This window comes from Leopardus geoffroyi, chromosome C3, assembly GCF_018350155.1.
Source record: "Leopardus geoffroyi isolate Oge1 chromosome C3, O.geoffroyi_Oge1_pat1.0, whole genome shotgun sequence".
Taxonomy (NCBI): domain Eukaryota; kingdom Metazoa; phylum Chordata; class Mammalia; order Carnivora; family Felidae; genus Leopardus; species Leopardus geoffroyi.
Window position 1 is genome coordinate 73450037 of NC_059338.1, and position 16751 is coordinate 73466787.

The window sequence follows — 16751 nt, forward strand, 5'->3', positions numbered from 1 at the left end:
CAGAGCGTGTGCCGGGACGGTCAAGTGCGGGGGCCGGACTTTGGGTCAGAACAGAGTTCCGCCCGTGGGAGCTGTGCCTTGTAAGGCCCGTGATCTCGGGCCTGTTTCTTATTTCCTCGATGAAGAAAATAGTCTTTTGGGGGGGGGGGTGAATATTTAATAGGTTCATGTATGGATGTTACCACGGCACCCGTAACGAGGCAGTGTATCAAGGTGGCTGTTCGTGCTCTTTCTATCACAGAGGTGGTGTTCTGTACCAGAATAGTCACGCGGAAGACCACACAAGCAGGATAAGACATGTGCTATAGGAGAAGGTAGCATACTGGTCCAGAAACCTGGCTGTGCAGCCAAACGGCTCTGGTGAAAATTCTGACTTCATCACCGTGAATTGCATGGGATGTTGGCCACGTTACTTAACCTTACTGTGTTTCCATTTCCACATCTGTAAGGTGGGGACCAAACCACTTTCTAACACGTGGGCTTCGTACAAGGATGAATGGATTCATAAGTATAAAGTCTGAGAACAGTGAACACAGAGCTCACTAGGTGTTCTCTGGTGTGAGGAGGGAAGGAGCACGGAGCCTCTCACTCATGCCGATAAAATGCCGAGTCAGCAGTCTATTGCATTAATCGTTTCTGCCCAAGGCTTTCTTGGCCCTTGTGCTGTTACTGTCTGTTCTTTATGTATAGTCGACCATGTCCCATTGCCTGTCATTGGGTCATGGTGTTGGTGCAATTTACCAAATGCAGTCTGTGACGAAGGCCCCGTGTCCAGGCATCCAGGTTCTGCTTGTTCTTGGTCTCATCGAGAACAGGACTACAGGCACTAGTCCTCGGTCTCCCCGAGTCTGTCTGCTCAGCCTCACGTGGGAGGTGGTCATGCCCCCCCAGCCCCAGCCCCAGCCCGCCGTCACACAGCTTCTGGAGAATCTTACGGGAAGCAGATACAGAGGTGTTAGTTTTAAAGTACAAGGTACTTGATACGAATGTAACGAGACACGGTTGAGAGAGGGAAGTATACTCTTCTGTAATGTTTCAGCCTCTCTGGTTTCTAGTGTTGCCATCCTGCTCTTTCATTGGCATTCCCATTTCCTGATCTACTCCCCACACGCTGGAGTGAATTGTCGGGGTACCAGCTCTCTCAGCATACTCCGAGCAGGTGATAAGGGCCAGGTACAGAGATGGGTGGGACAGGCAGCTCGCAGACCTGGCATGAGCTAGGTGGCTGTTGTGGGGAGGGGTGCGGTCCGAAACGAAGAGCTTTAAGGAAGTCCGGCATAGTGGGAGGGGTTGGAGGCGAGATCCGGGGTGTTTGGAGGTACCCGAGAGCGACAGGGTTGTGTCCTTCTGGAGGGTTTTGAGGTGCGGGCCGTCCGTGCTCCTGGGGTTGCGGGATGGTGTGACCTGGAGAGTCACACCGTGGCTCCAAGAAGGCCTTGGACAATCCTCGAGTGGAAGGGATGCCTCTGTGCATGGATCTGCAGTTCGTGGGTGGGGTGGGAGGAGGCGTTCACACGAGTAAAAGGCACAATTCTGTAGTGAGTTCACGTCACTGAACGGACAAGCATAGTAGCCAACGTGAATGGAAAAGCAGGAAAATACGTGAAAGTAGCTGGACCACGGCCACGGTGTCCTGAGTGGTGCTCAGGTGTGAGCCCCGTGGCGGCCTCAGAGTCACTGCAGTCTTTTCCGTGCTTCGTGTGGACAGGCAGTTGTCACGACAGGTATGACTGCTGTTGTGTGGGAATCCAAGAAGGTACCCTGGGGCAAGCGTAGCCGAGTGGGCCCATGGTGCCCCCTGCCCACCCCCCCCTCCCCTGGCCCCGTGGCCGGCTCTCCCAGACCGGGCCTTCTGCGCCCTGTCGCGGTCTCCTCGCACCACAGGTACAGGCTGGGGACCGCTCTCCTGTCTCAGGACCCTGCTCAGGACCCTGGTCTTTACTTTCTCAGGCTCACATTCATGGGGATTTCCTTGTCCGCGTTGGGTCAGCCTGCCTCCGCTGTATTTCAGATCCACCAGGGCACGGATAGCGCCTGCCGTGTCCCCAACGCTGTGTTTGCAGTCGTGCCCGGCGATTGGTGACGTAGATGACGCAGTGGACAGCATCAAGAGCGGCTGACGGGGGGAGAGTTAGCGGGGAGCCCTCTGGAGGGGGCACCGTGGAAGGAAGGCATGCGGCTGGGGGTCAGGCCTGCTCAGGAGAGCAGCCCCGGGAGCCCGCTCCCCCGACAGCACTCGCCCCTCCAGGCCTCTTCCAGGTCGTCCCCCGGGTCCGTGCCGACCGGCCTCCCTGTCCTGACACTGCTGCCGACTCAGGTGGGCTTTTCTGGCCACCCCGAGCTCCCCCAGACGGCAAGCGGCCACCTGTGTGGGGCGGGGCGGCGTGCAGCAGCTTTCGGGGGGCTGCGGGCGTGATGGCTGTGCAGAGTGCAGAATGGGAGCCCGGACAACAGGGTGGAAGCAGGCAGAGGTGGGGCGGGTGAGGGACTGCCACGCCAGCAGAAAGGGAGGCACTGACCTTGGGGAACATGAGAAAACCTTCCCTGGGCAGCTGTGATTTGAGAAGCTCAGTTGCTGCTTTTACTGCAAGTAGGGGACAATAGGATTTGTACCTACTGCTTGGTGTCGGTGTAGATTCATCTAGAGGGTCTCCCCAGAGTTCTAGTGAGAGAACCTAAGTACTTTTATAAAACAGGTTAAGTCTGTTTGGTTTCTTAAGTAGCTGAATCAGTAGTTCATTCCCATAGGCCAGCACTTCTTTACCCCGTGCGTGAGTTTGCGTGAGTTTGCGTGAGTTTGTCCAGCCGTGCCCTGCTTGCTGCCCGAGTCTGCGGAGCCACTGTTGGCACACGCCCGGGTGGCGGTGACAGCTGTAGGACAGAGCGCGCTGTGTTCAGACCGTTCCTCCTTCAAAACCATTGCCAGTGAAACTTCGGCTAACGAGAGATTCATAGCCGCTTCTCGCTTCTCCCAGAACGGCCCTGCGGAAGGGCCAGATTCATTCATGCTTGCTTCCCGGAAGGAGGCTAGGTCAGTCCATTTGCTTCTCCGAAGGCCGTTGCAGAGGCTCGCGTGCAAGGGCGGAGAGGCTGCCTCGTTGGGTTTGGTGGAGCTTAAATGAGCTGTGACAGGAGAGAGGAGGGGAGGTCTGCGCCTTGGTTCCCAAGAATGATTGACAAGGTACTGTAAGTCTCGGTCTCTTCGATCCTAGTCGTGCCAGAGACACGTCTCTAAAAACACTGCACCGGGAAAATGAACAGGCAAACGCAGCCTGAGGAATGGTCTGCCAGGTTCTGATGATTACCCTTCAGAAGTGGCGAGAAGCTGTCACGGCTGGGGGACACTGAGGAGACACGAGTAAATGCAGTGTGAGGCTCAGGAACAGTCAGAGGCCGTTCGCGGGCAGCCCGGTGAGATCCAGGCAGGGTCTGAGGTGGAGAAAGTGGTGCCGGTGGGTGTCGTGTGACACGTCGACCCCGGGGGGCCGGGGGCTGTCTTTGCAGCCCTCGTGTAGATCTGAAATCCGGTAGCAGGTAGAATAGCCAAGTTCCGGCTGATTTGCATACAACTCCCAGTAGAAATCTCATTTCAGAAGGAGAAGAGCCGAGAGGCCAGGAGTTCACAGTCCTCCGAAGCAGCTGTACGCTTCCCGAGGAATAAAGAGCTTTCCTGGGGTACTGTCAGCAACACGGAGCTTTATCCTTACCGAAAATGGTCCTTGCCCGCATTCCTGCGATTAGCAGGTGGCCACTGCAGGCTTAGCACCTTTGTGAAGCGCGGGAATGCCCAGCTTGGCGGTCATTCAGCCATCATTCCTGGCGCCCGCAGGCCAGAAGGGGCAGGCGCACCAGGGAGAGCAGACTGACGGACGGGCGGACGGCCAAGATGTGGCATATCACCCAGCCATAAAAAAGAAGGAAAGCTTGCCGTTCGCAACAACACGGATGGACTTCAGGGCATCATGCCACGTGAAATAAGTCAGAAAATGACAAACACTGTCTGATTTCACTTACGCGTGGAATCTAGAGGCAAACAAAACACTGAGCCCGTAGATCCAGAGGGCACATCGATGGCTGCCAGGGGAGGGGTGAAGGGGGTCAAAGACACAGCCTCCTGCTTATAAATAAGCCGTGGGGGTGTTGTGCACAGGTCACCATGGTTAATAGTACCGTAGTGCACGCGTGAAAGTTGCCAAGAGTGTGAGTCTTAAAGGTTCTCATCACAAGAAAGCAAAATTGGGAATTGTGTGAGGAGACGGGCGTTCACTAGACTTACTGAGACGATCCTCTCACGGTGTGAACAAACACCAGATCACGGCGTTGTGCACCTGAGACCAACACGGTATTGCATGTCAGTTATTATCTCACTTTAAAAATATGCTCTGTGCACCGTGAGTACATCTGTATTTAGCATTTGGCCGGCGGATGGATGAGATTATTCGTCAGTCAGTGTATTTTCCACCTGTTATTCTTTTATTGCAAGATTTCTGTAGCATCATGTTATGACCTTTCCATCGGGGATGCCCTGCAAGTTCATTGCCGCTAGCAGCACCTGATAACTAGTAGGCTGACGGAAGTAAGATTGCTTTTGTAGTTCACAGCGGCTGAATAGCAGTGGTTTTTGACGATCCGACCTAATAATACTGCTGCATCCTGAGGAAGTATCACCTTCTGGGTAGTTTTCTCTCTGGAGATGGACAGACAGACACCTCGTTTCCTAAATCCAGGCAAACACGAGGCGGGGGGCTTGGAACTCTAAGTGGGTGGATGGAACGTGGTGCAACAGTCTTGCTTGTTCGACCGGTTCCGGAAGTGTCTTAACATCAGGAGAGTTCAGGAAGTGAGACCTGGTGGAGCTGTTTCCTCGCTGAGAAAGTGGGAAAGCAGTGGTGCTTGCTGTGAGGTCCTTCTCCTAAAAATGGATCTGGGGCTCCTCTCGGACAGCACGGTTTTCTAGTTCTTGTCCGGCGCCGGACACCGTAGGTTCCGAGCAGCGCGGACTGTGGCGAAGTGTGGGCACCCCCCTCCCAGCCAGGCGTCCCGCGGCTTGCTGGGAGCCAGAGTTGTTTCTGTGACCGCAGGAAACTGGTCCTGAGTGGATGCCGCCGTCTGCTTGCTGCTGCGGCTGCTGTCCTCCCCCGACTTCCGCTTCCGAGTGTGAGGCCTCGCACGGGACTGAAAGAGCGGGGGGCCGATGCGTTTCCACAGGTTCAGATGCAGGGAGGGGGAAAGCTGTGACTCAGGCTGTCCTCTGCATAGTTAGAACTCGCTGGTGTCTTCCCAGGCCCATGGGCGAGTGTTGGGGATGGAGCAGGAGCACAGGGCTTCAGTCCCCTCGCAGAAGAGCACGTGCTCATCAGGACACACGTCATCCTCAGTCATCGTCATTGTCATTGTCATCTGGGGGGGGGTTGCTGAGTGCAAGGTCAGAAGGCAGGGCTGTGTGCCTGATGTGGAAGGACAGAGAAGGGACAGAGCCCGGCCTCGCTTCTCCTCCTCCCTGATGCTGGCGGTCGAGGGACAAGCAGGATTGGGAGGGCTTGTGTCAGGGGATCAGTGAGACACTCAGGATCCACAGCGGCTGGGATTTGCCTGTTACATGTGGATTACTTTTTAATGACCAGCTTTGTGATGTTAAACAAACAAAGGCTGCAAACCAGAGGGGTTGGGTTTGCTGGGACAGCCAGCCGCACTGAGGCTCGCACTGAGGCTCGTGAGCACCCGTGTCCCCCCCCCCCCCCCCCCCAGCTTTTCAGTCTCTTGTCTGCCAAAGCTTTTGCCTGCAATTCTCAGTGCTGCATAGAAACTGAAGGATAACAGGATGGGATGGTGTCCTCATGCTTTCTTGCACCTGCCCATCCCTTTAAAACACCTGTTGGGCACCCAGCATGTGCCACATGCCGCGTGCTGACTCTTGCTTTCCCGGCAGCGTGCAGAGGCCGGGGCGGCCGCAGGTCCCACCCAGAGCCCTGTCCTCGTGCCCCCATCCTCGCTGCTCGGCCCGGACGGCCTCTGCAAGGGGCGGCGACGTCCTCAACAGGACGCACTCACGCCAGGCTGCCTGGGCTTCAGCCCTGGCTCTGCCGTGCAGCTCTTTGTTGCGTCTGTGCCTCCGTTTCCTCATTTGTAAGATGGGGCTGGTGAGAGAACTTCTCCCTGAGGGCGCTGCAGAGACACAGGGAGGCTCGACCCCAGAGAGCAGCTGTGTCCCCCCGAGCCTCCCTGAGTGGCCCGTGGTGACACGACCCCCAACGGCCGCCGCCCCGCGAGCTGAACCTGCTCTGCCCACCCACTGTGCTCTTCCCCTCAGACCCTGGGCCGAGAGGCCTCGCAGGCTCCGTACTTGCGTGGTTCGATGATGCAGCGTCCTGGAGGCCCTTGGGTTGAAGGTGCAGCGTGAGGTGATCCAGTCCGTGTTTTCAAAAGAGTGCGTGGCGATGTGTGTAGGTGCCCACGGGAGGTGAGAGTGGGGCTCCTGTGTCGGAGAGCATTAGAGAACTCGATTCGGTTTCCAGAAGAGCGCTGCAGGACTTGGGGGTGTAGTGGATTTGAGGGGTTAGGGAAAAGAGGTCACGGCTGCCACCCAGGGCTTTGTCTCGAAGCATCTGGGAGACTGGCCTGGGATGCAGTAAGGGCCCGAGTTCTCTTAGTGGCCATCAGCTTGCAGGTGTCTGGGACGTCCAGCGGGGGCCTCGGGTGGGCTGGGGGCGTGTGTGAGTCTGACGCTCAGGAGGAGACTTTAGTGGCTTGTTTTTTTCTTTTTCTTTTTCTTTTTCTTTTTCTTTTTCTTTTTCTTTTTCTTTTCCTTTTCCTTTTCCTTTTCCTTTTCCTTTTTCTTTTTCTTTTTCTTTTCTTTTTTTCTTAGAGAGAGTGCACGTGTGCAAGTAGGGGAGGGTCAGAGAGAGAGAATCTTAAGCAGGTGCTCAGCACAGAGCCTGACGCAGGGCTTGATCTCACAACTCTGAGATCATGATCTGAACAGAAGTTAAGGCTCAGACGCTCAACCGAGTGAGCCACCGAGGCTCCAGCATTTGCTCAGCTTTAAAGAGCGACTTCTGTGTCTGCTGCTTCAGAGAGGGACACCATTTGGGTGATGCGTTTTTGAAAGCATCACACGAATGACCGGGTGGAAACGTAGAGTGTCATCCGTCGTTTATAAACTCGTGGTTTGTTGGGAACTGCCTACAAGGCACGGAAATGCCCTCTTTTCCTGGCCTCTTTGACGCGGTTTTAGTCACTGCACGTCATTACTTGTCTGAGTGCAGGTATTCCTCTTAGAGGCACGAATGACTAGATCGGCTTTTTTTTAATGTTAATAAAGATGAGTTGTCCCTGCTTCTGGTCCCCATGCTCTTTGGATAGCCGTCCTTTGCGGCAGCCACCGTGTCCTAGATTGGCGTGCCCTGCACTTGCGGGAAGAGTTGGAAAGCTTTCTGGGGCTTTCTGTGCACTGGCTTCCTCCTTCGACGGGCACATGGACGCACTGAAGCAGCCCGCCCTCCCCAGGCCATTGAAATCTCCCGCTTACGTGCCGGGGAGTGAAGTGTCCTCAGTTTACAAGACAGACCAGAATTGATTTCCGTCTCATCTGTGTGAGGGTTGTGACGCCAGAGTTGTGCCCTCACTCGTTCTGAAGCACATAATTGGGTTTCGCTGTGGGCCGTACTCCTTCCTCCATACTCTTCGGGAATGATGAGGCCACTCAGGCCCGCTTTTCGCTCACAAAGATCTTACCCAATTGCCACGTTTGAAAGTAAATTCAGGGTGAGGTGGGACCCAGGGCACATGGTGCTGGCTCCTCCCTGCTGCCGTCTCGTGGTGTCTCCGAGGACGAGGTGCGTGAGCCCGCCTCACAGCCCTGTCCACCTCCACCGTGTCACCTGCCTGACTTCCCTCACCTCCAAAGAGTAGCTGCTTGGCAGGGCCACCGGGCAGACTGAGGGTCCGTTTGCACGGCCAGATCTGGTACCATTTCTGTTGACCAGCACCTGACAGCCCCATGCCCCTAGCACCCCACTCGTGCTGGCGTGGACGGAGATCAGAACGCTTTTCTTCTCCCACTGAACGCCGAGTTTGTCGAGGGCAAGGCATCTGTGCCGACTCTTCAGTGCTTCTTGAGTGCCAAGCACAGAATAGAATTTCCTTAGTGGATTCGTTCTGGGTCCAGAGTAGAGCGGACCTCCTTGTCAGGGACTGGCTTGCTTTCAGGAAACTCGCAGGACGCTGTGTTGCTCATTTATAACGAGGAAAATGCCTTGCAAGTGGGTACAGACAGTACCCAGGTCTCCTTGGCCAGTGTACTCACTCGCTCCTGGGGGACAGTTGGACCTAATAGGCCACGAGAACGTTTGCAAAGCCCGAGTCAGAACAACTATTAAACGCTATCTTAGCCCATGATAAGAGTGGCCTTTTCAGCCCCTTGGCCCGTGGCCGGTGCTTAGGTGGGCGTTCTCAAAGACGCGCTTCCCAGACCTCTCTCGACCAAGCACCCGAGGCTAACCGGTCGGTCATTTTCTGTGTGAACACCTGGTGGCCCGTTTTACTTCTCTCGAGTTTAGATTATGTGATCTAAGTTACAGTCAGCTGTTGGCCCACCCTGGCTGCAGCCTCCACTCGGTCTGTGGGAGCCGCCCGTACATACGTCAGCTGGAGACTCTGACCGTGCTGTCCCCGGCCCTGCCCTCTCCTGAGCGCCACATCTGTATCCAGCTGTCTGCTTGATGGTTCTGGTCCAAAGACCGAAGGATCACACACACGTCCCGAATTGGCGTGACTTTATTTTCACCACACCTGCCCCTTCTGCTTGTCCATTTGTCCCGTCCACAAACCTTGTCATGCTCGATTGCCCGTTTCCCTCCCGTCCCACCCATGGTCGTCCGAGCATCCCAAAGGTGCCCCACCCTCTCCTTTAGCACCACCTCAAGGTCTGTGTCACTGGTGTTTCTGGGGTGGCCTGTTCTGGGAACCTGGCTGGTCTTTCTGCTTCTCACAGCCTCCCCCAAGCCTCCTGTGCCAGAGCTGAGCGAGCCTTTACAATGAAGGTCATGTGCCATAGGTCATCGTCCAGCACCCACTCCTCTGGTTCTCGGCACCTGTCCTCTGCCTGCCTCGGTCTCCCATGCTGTTGTCTTCACCCCGTAACCTCAGCTGCTGTGACTGTGTCTTACTCTTTGACCGCAGCCGTCACTGTCCCCTTGCTCTCTGCAGGTGCAGTAACCCTTTGAGCACACGGGGACCTTCAAGCCGCTGCAGGCAGGCTGTCACCTGTGTGTGTCACTCCTTAGCGGTCCACCTCCTAACAGCTCCCAACGTGCTGAGGGGGGGGCACGCTGAAGTCTGCGGCCCTTCACTCCCCTCCGCCCCCGTCCCAGCCTTCTCCGCCCGCTGGCTCTGCTTCCTGTCTGAGTGCCTCTCACGCGGCTTTCAGCTGGGCTCCTGCTCCCCTCCCAGAACCCCACCTGCCAGCCTGCTTCTCCCACAGGCTCACCGTCTCAGTTCGTGGGAACTCTTGTCTCTTAGTGCACCTTGTTGGTTCCGATTTTCGGGATAAATCTACTTCACCCCTTTCCTGCTGCTGCCCTTGTGTCCACTCTGCTGGCCTCTTGCCTAGATGGCTTGGAGCATCCTGCCTCGTCTCTCCTGCTTCTTCCTTCGTGCTGTTCACAGCGCAGCAGCACCTGCGTCAGATCACATCGGTCTGCTCGGCGCGCCCAAGGACCCTGTCTGTCCCCACGGTGAAAGCCTAGCACTCGCTGTGGCTGTCTTCTCCTAGCCGTCGTCCTCAGACCTTACCATGTATCCTTTGCCCACTGGCCTCCCCGGGCTTCCTCTGACACCACGGACGGTGGGCCTGCTGCCCGGAGGGCCCTTCCTGCCACTGTCCAGCTGCTCATGGTGCATAAGTAGAAGAGTGAGATGTGCGAAGTCTGAAAGGTCAGCTGTGGTCCCGCCACACAGAGAAGGGCGTATGTGGTCTGTCTTCTCTGTGCTGGTACGTGTGCACCTGTGCTCACACATGACTGAGTCCCATCCCCAGTGCTCCCCTTTAAAAGGCATCTGTCCCTGACATACAGATCATTTCGCCATATTATCTCGTGTAACACCGTGATACAGATTTTAACATCAGTAAATTAGTTCTGCACAATAGTCTTTTTTTTTTTTAATGTTTGTTTTTGAGAGAAGAGAGACAGAGCATGAGCAGGAGAGGGACAGAGAGAGAATCCGAAGCAGGCTCCAGGCTCTGAGCTGTCAGCACAGAACTCGACACAGGGCTTAAACTTGCTGACCACGAGATCATGACCTGAGGTGAAGTTGGACACTTAACCAGCTGAGCCACCCAGGCGCCCCTGCACAACAGCCCTCAGGGCTGCATACAGTGTGGACAGACACGTGCAGACGCGTGTAACCCACCTGTTACTAGGCACACTTGCGCACCGAGCCTCCTTGTTGCTGAATCTTTGTGTAGTTCTTGAATCGTTTCTCAAGAGCCATGCCTTGGAATTCTAATTTCTGGATCCAGAGTTGGGTGTCTTTTTTTAAGGTATTTGTGCTGCGAAATTGCCCTTCACCAACCTTGTATCGACGTACCCTCCTAAAGTGGGGCGTGTGAGTCCTTTATACCTAATCCTTGGCCAGCTTCCTTCCCTTCATGTACGTAGATAGTAGGCACCTATCCTGCCTAACTTTTTACCACACGTTCTAGTAAGCAAATTGTTGCTTTACAGATTTCTGTTGAAGAAATAAGACTTGGAACCCCTGAACCGTGTGCTTAAAAAGGGTTAGGATGCTATATCCTACCCGACCTGTACTTTATTGCAGCTAGTTAAAAAAAAACGAAGCTTTGACAAGTGATGATGTCTCCTAGTAATGCGAACACAGGTGGTCGTGGGTGGTGGGAGGAAAGATCTGTGCTGTTAGTTCTTACTGCTGTAGGATGATTCTTGTAATTGTATCATACAGGCCAAAACACTAAGAAAACTGATCCAGCAGACGTTTAGACAGTTCGCCAACCTGAACAGAGAAGAGAGCATTCTGAAATTCTTTGAGATCCTCTCCCCAGTGTACCGATTTGATAAAGAGTGCTTCAAGTGTGCCCTCGGTGTGAGTATGGGGACATGGGGGGTGTGAGTGCGGGGCAGAGGATAGTGGACGAGGTGTGGGTTCTCCTGATGTTTCTTATCCACGGGCATCTAAATTTCTGATTGAAATCTGAAATGTCACATTTTTTACACCACGAGAATATTTGTCATTTTCAGTGAGAAAAATGCAGAAAGAAAATATATCAATGTAAAAATGAAATCCTCTTTTTAAAAAGCATGCCTGTGTTGATAATTAGAATTTTTTATTCCAGCCCAGGGATTGGTTAACTGTTGTCTAGAGGCGAGTTTACTATTCAAATAATCTTTCCAAAGAAACCAGTAGCTTCCCCCCATCTGACACTGGGTCGGGGAAGTTACAGACGTTTTGTACTGCCTGGTTGGACAGACGAATCACAAGCTGAGGTGCTCCCCACAGCCCCCACTTTGGTCCTTTTAATGTGTCCACAGCCTTTCATCTGAAATCTCTCTTTTTTCTTCTGGTACCTTTGTCACCACCGGTTTCGCCTCCAAAAGTCAAGCTGGATTATTTCAGTGGAACTGGCGATCGGCCCAGAAGAAGGAATCAGTTACCTCACGGACAAGGGCTGCAGCGTAAGTCTGGGCTGGCGCGTCCTGGCATGCCGTGCGCATGCACGCACTGCTCGCGTGGGACCTCACTGAGCTCTCTACTCCCACACCCCCAGAGGGGCCTCTGTCCTGAGTTCTGCCTCAGTGGTTAAGTATTCAGTAAGTGCTGCTGGGTCAGCCAGATACTCACAGAGAAAAAGCAGTGAACTCTGACCCCTGTCGGCACACCATAGCAAAACCCATTCCGGATGGAGTCTGGATCTACACGTGAAAGAGAAACGATAAAAGTATTAGAAGAAAACATTGGGAATCTCTGTAAACCTGGGGTAGGCAGAGTTCCTTAAACAGGACTTAAAAAGTGCTAACTCTAAAAGACAGTTTTCATAAAATAGACATTGAAATCAAGAACTTCTTTTTATCAAAAGATAGTAGAAAGGCAAGCCAAACATTAGCGTTAATACATTTGGCCATGGACCCTTAAATCCAAGGGAATGGTTGACAGTAAATCATTAAATAAAGGGCAGATGACCCAAGAGGACACCCCCGTGGTCAGGGGATTAAATGGAAAGGTGTTGAGCCTTCTGGTCATCATGTCCATGCATGTGGGACCATATGTCTCTTCTAGGGTGGCTCACATGAGGAAGAGCCATAATCACAAGTGTTGACAAAGTGTGGGCCACTGGAGCTTTCCCACGCTGATAGCAAGTGACGGATGGCAGGAGCACATTGGTGTGGCCCCTTCAGGATGGTCTGTGGCATTATCCGTTGGGGGTTTTTTAATTTAAAAAAAATTTTTTTAATGTTTATTGATTTTTGAGAGAGACAGACCCATAGAATTCAAAGCAGGCTCCAGACTCCGAGCTGTCAGCACAGAGCCCGATGCGGGGTGGGAACCCACAAACTGTGAGATCATGACCTGAGCTGAAGTCAGACACTTAACTGAGCCATAAAGGTGCCCCAGCATTATCTGTTTTTATTACTCACGGATTGTTTCAGTTGTAGCCTTTAGATTTGACTGGTGGTCTCCTGTGTTTTCTTGACTATTTTCTTTGTCCTTTTTACATGTAAGTCTTCCTATGGAATCCACAGGCGAGGTCACAGGTGGGGCCCCTAGTGTGGTCACGGGGGCAGGCTGTGGAGGACATGGCCACGGTCCCCACGTTGACTTGCTCTCACGCCAGCCTCGTGGCTTTGGGGTCCTGCGCCATCGACTTGTGTCCCCTTGGTAGTAAAATGGCCATAATCATTTCAACTGCATAATAGGGTCAGCAAGAGAATTAAATACTTACATGGATTTGGAGTGTTTAGGTCATGGCCTCGCACCGCGAAATCCCTTAGAAATTTGGTTGTCGTCACTGGTAGGTGGCTGGTTATTGCTGGCCCTGATGCAGGCAGCAGCTGGCGGTGTCCTTGCGGTTTATCGGGTCGTGTCATCTGGTACCTCTTGCAGTGCCCGCCGGGCACCTCCGTCCCGCACCACTGGTCAGTCGTCTCCTTCTGGATTGACTCCACACGGTTCCAGGTGCCCCAGCCCGGGGTTTCCTTTTTCCCCCACACCTTCTCTGTGTGTTACTCCTCGTTTGTACATTTGTCTGGCTCTTCCTGGTTACTTAGTCTTTCAAAACCAAATCTATAAAATTCACGGAAAGTGCTGTTGGGATTCCAGCTTGTATGTTAATTTTGCGAAATTTTGTGGAAGTAGATATTTTTTTATACGAATTTTCTGCCCAAGAACATGGCACGTCTTTATATTTGTTCAGGACTGCTTTATATCCTTCAGTAAGATTTTGTAGTCTTTTTCACATGCGTCTTTCCTGCTAAACCAGTTCATGAGTATTTTACTGGTTTTGGCCTATTTTTGAATGGGTTTTTATGGACTATTTCTAATTCAAAATGCATACTGCAAGCATAGCCGAATATGCTCGATTGTTGTTTATGATGATGCTGTATTCAACAAGCTTATCATTCATTTACTAAGTCATTTTTCATTAGAATCTTACCCTTTGTAGGTATACAATCATCTAATTGGCAAAACAAGAATTTTTCTCCCCTCTTCCCTAGTCTGTACAGTTTTTTCCTTTCCTTGTATTCCAAGGCTCCTTCAAGGTCATGTTTAATGATGGGTGGCAGAAGAGATCCCCGGGTCATTCTGGATTGTATCAATTGAAAGTGTGTCTTTATTTGGGGTAATGCTTGTTGTTAGGGTTCAGTAATGCGTGTCTTTGGTGTTCTTGTTTATTTGTGTATTTAAATTATGCCCTTCTGTGCTTAGAATTTTTATCAGGAGGGCTGCTATATGTAATTAAAGGTCTTTTCAGCCTTTACTGGAATGATCTTGGTTTTTCTCCCTTAATTTATTGGTTTTTATTGTATTGATGGTGTGTCGGCATTGAGCTGTTAAGTGACTCCTACTTGGTTGTGCTGTATTGTTATTTTGAAATCTTGATTTATTATATTTGCTGATATGTGGAATTTTTGCAACTATTCATAAGTGAGATTAATTAAAATTTTCCTTGTTTTGAATGTTTATTTTTGAGAGAGAGAGAGAGCGAGCATGAGTAGAGGTGGGGCAGAGAGTGAGGGAGACACAGCGTCTGAAGCAGATTCCAGGCTCTGAGCCATCAGCACAGAGCCTGACACAGGGCTCGAGCTCAGGAACTGGGAACAGTGAGATCATGACCTGAGCTGAAGTTGGATGCTTAAACGACTGAGCCACCCAGGCACCCCCATTCTAATCTTTTTTATATTAGCTTTATAAAGCCATGATATTAAAAATTACACTAAGTTCATCAGGTAAATTGGGGTCTTTCTATGATTTTATGGCCTGAAGTATTTTAAGCCAGAATTGGAATTGCGATTTTGTACAGGTGAGGTAGATTTGGTCTGTGTGACCCCTGCCATCCTCCCAGGGACACGTGTGTGAGTGCCTCTCTGGCTCCTTCTACACCAGCACAGCTGCTCAGGTTGTGCACTCCTTGCGTTGGCTTTGGTAACTTACATTTTGTTAGTATGTGCTCTGCTTCCCCACAGGTTCAGGCAGTTGCCATGGAGCTGTGCCTCGTGACTTCCAGTAACTTCAGGCCTGTGTCTGGTCTCACGCCCAAGCTGTCTGCGGAGGCTGGCCCTTGGGGCGTGTGAAGGGCTCCTCTGTTGTAGGTGTCTTTCCAGGACAGGCTCAGAGATCAGGGTCACAGCATTTCCATTCATTTTCAGTAATGGCAGCGTTTACCTTTAGGCAGATCCCCTTTCCTGATCTTGTTTGATTGTTTTTATCGTTTTTTTCCTGCTGTTCCCTTTGGATGTTTCTCTAAAATTTATTCTCACTTCCTTTTTCCGATACCACTTTCACTGTCTGACCAGGTTTGGTGTGTGATGGTCTCCTTTGCAGTTTGAACTTTCAGTTTTGTTTCTCTTATCGTAGCATTATTTAAGAGGATGGTAATTTTCAAGTAGCTCAGGGAGTTTGGGTCTCACCTTTATTATTTCTAATGCTCCTGGCTGACGAGCAGAGCACATGTTGTTTACATGCTAGTTATTTTGAATGTGTTCCAGTCTTCATTATAGCCAGGCATGTGGTTGATTTTTATAAATGTTCTACGGAAGAAACATACATTTTCTCTTTGGTACTACAAGGATCAGTGTGCTCGCAAGTGTGAGTTACCGGTTATATAAAGAAGGAGGAATGGGCCAGGGCAGTCAGGATAGAGCCCCGCGAGTTCCTGTGGAAGCTGCCGTGCTGCGTTTCCACCTGCCACACTGCCCTCCCCTGTCCCTTGCCTTCCGCGTGAGCGCCACGCTTCTGGAAGGCCGCTTCTGGCCGTCTCCTCTGCTCTCGCTCCTGCACCAGTAAACGCCTCCAATGTCTGGGCCATTCTTGTTAGCGTAGAAAATGTGTAGTTTCTCTCATCCTGAAACCCAGATCCCTTGCCCTCTCCCTCCCAGGCACCTCACGTGTTTCCTCTTTCCTTTATTGCAAAAGTTCTTGGCGCATGTGGCCGTCGCACGCCTGGCGATATGTGGCTGCCCCAGGCTGGGCTGACCTGAGTACGTCGCCTGTCTTGGGCCCGCTGCACTGGGGCTGCCCTGCCTCCCCTGCCGCCCCAGCACCCGCCCAGCCGCCTCTGCCGGGGGCGCCAGTGACCCTCGTGCAGCTAAGCCCCCTCCGTCCTTCTGAGTCCTCATCTACTTCACTGGACTTCTGGGTCACCGCGTTCTCCGGCACCATTCGATACAAGTATGATACCAGCAGCAGATAGAATTTTAAGTGTTGTAGTAACCACATTTTAAAAGGTAAAAAACGAATCGTGTCTTACCCCAGAATATCCAAGATACCATCATTTCAAGGGATCACCCACATAAAAGTTCTGGAGATGTCTACTCTGCTTTTTATCATGCTGAGTCTTTGAAGTCGGCACGCTTCCCGCGCTCCCGTCGCACCCCTGTTTGGACGAGCTGCATACCGCCGGGTGTTCCCCAGCCACGTGTGGCTTCCCGCTACCGTACGGGACGGGGCGGCTCCTGGTCTCCTCTGCACCCCCTTTCCCTCCCTTTGGGCTGCCGGTGACTCCTGCTGGGCCTCGTCTGAATGGCGGATTGGCCGGCTTGCACGTGTGTTTGTGTGGCCGCTCGGAGCCGGCGCCCAGGGCAGAGTGAGATCCGCACGGTCCCGCCTTCACGGAGCCCAAGTGCCATTCTCGTTCCCAGCGAGACTCGTCCCGAGACCCTCACCTTTCCCCCTGCCCCTCGCCCCCAAACAGACGCGGTAGTTTTGTGCGGTGCCCTCAGTTGCTTTGTTGTGGTCCTTCTCACAGTTGGGACCAGATGATGACTTGGGCGATGGGTTATGCCCGGAGTCACGTCAGCCTTGTTCGCTGCTGTACTCCTGGTGCCTGGAACGGAGCCCTGCACCCCGTAAGTCTTCCGAGTCCGTTCCTTCACTCCCTCACACACCAAGCGCGGCCCTCCTTCTCTGCAGTGCGGCGGTGGGCGGGACGGGCATCCGCCACTCTGTCACCCTCCCGGGCCGCGTCCGGCTGTGGGATCGGATGGGAGAAAGAAGACCAGCAACGAAAAAACAAACATAAT

General features: G+C 52.7%; 1 protein-coding gene across 27 annotated transcripts in view; it reads left to right on the top strand.

The window, feature by feature from the left end:
* PTK2 (protein tyrosine kinase 2) overlaps positions 1–16751 on the top strand; it is a 256802-nt gene that overhangs the window by 141478 nt on the left and 98573 nt on the right. For all 27 annotated transcript variants that reach the window (XM_045453525.1, XM_045453544.1, XM_045453536.1 and 24 more), the window contains 2 exons: positions 10960–11100; positions 11613–11690. In XM_045453525.1, coding sequence (XP_045309481.1) covers positions 10960–11100; positions 11613–11690 — 219 coding nt within the window. The remainder of the gene's footprint in view (positions 1–10959; positions 11101–11612; positions 11691–16751) is intronic.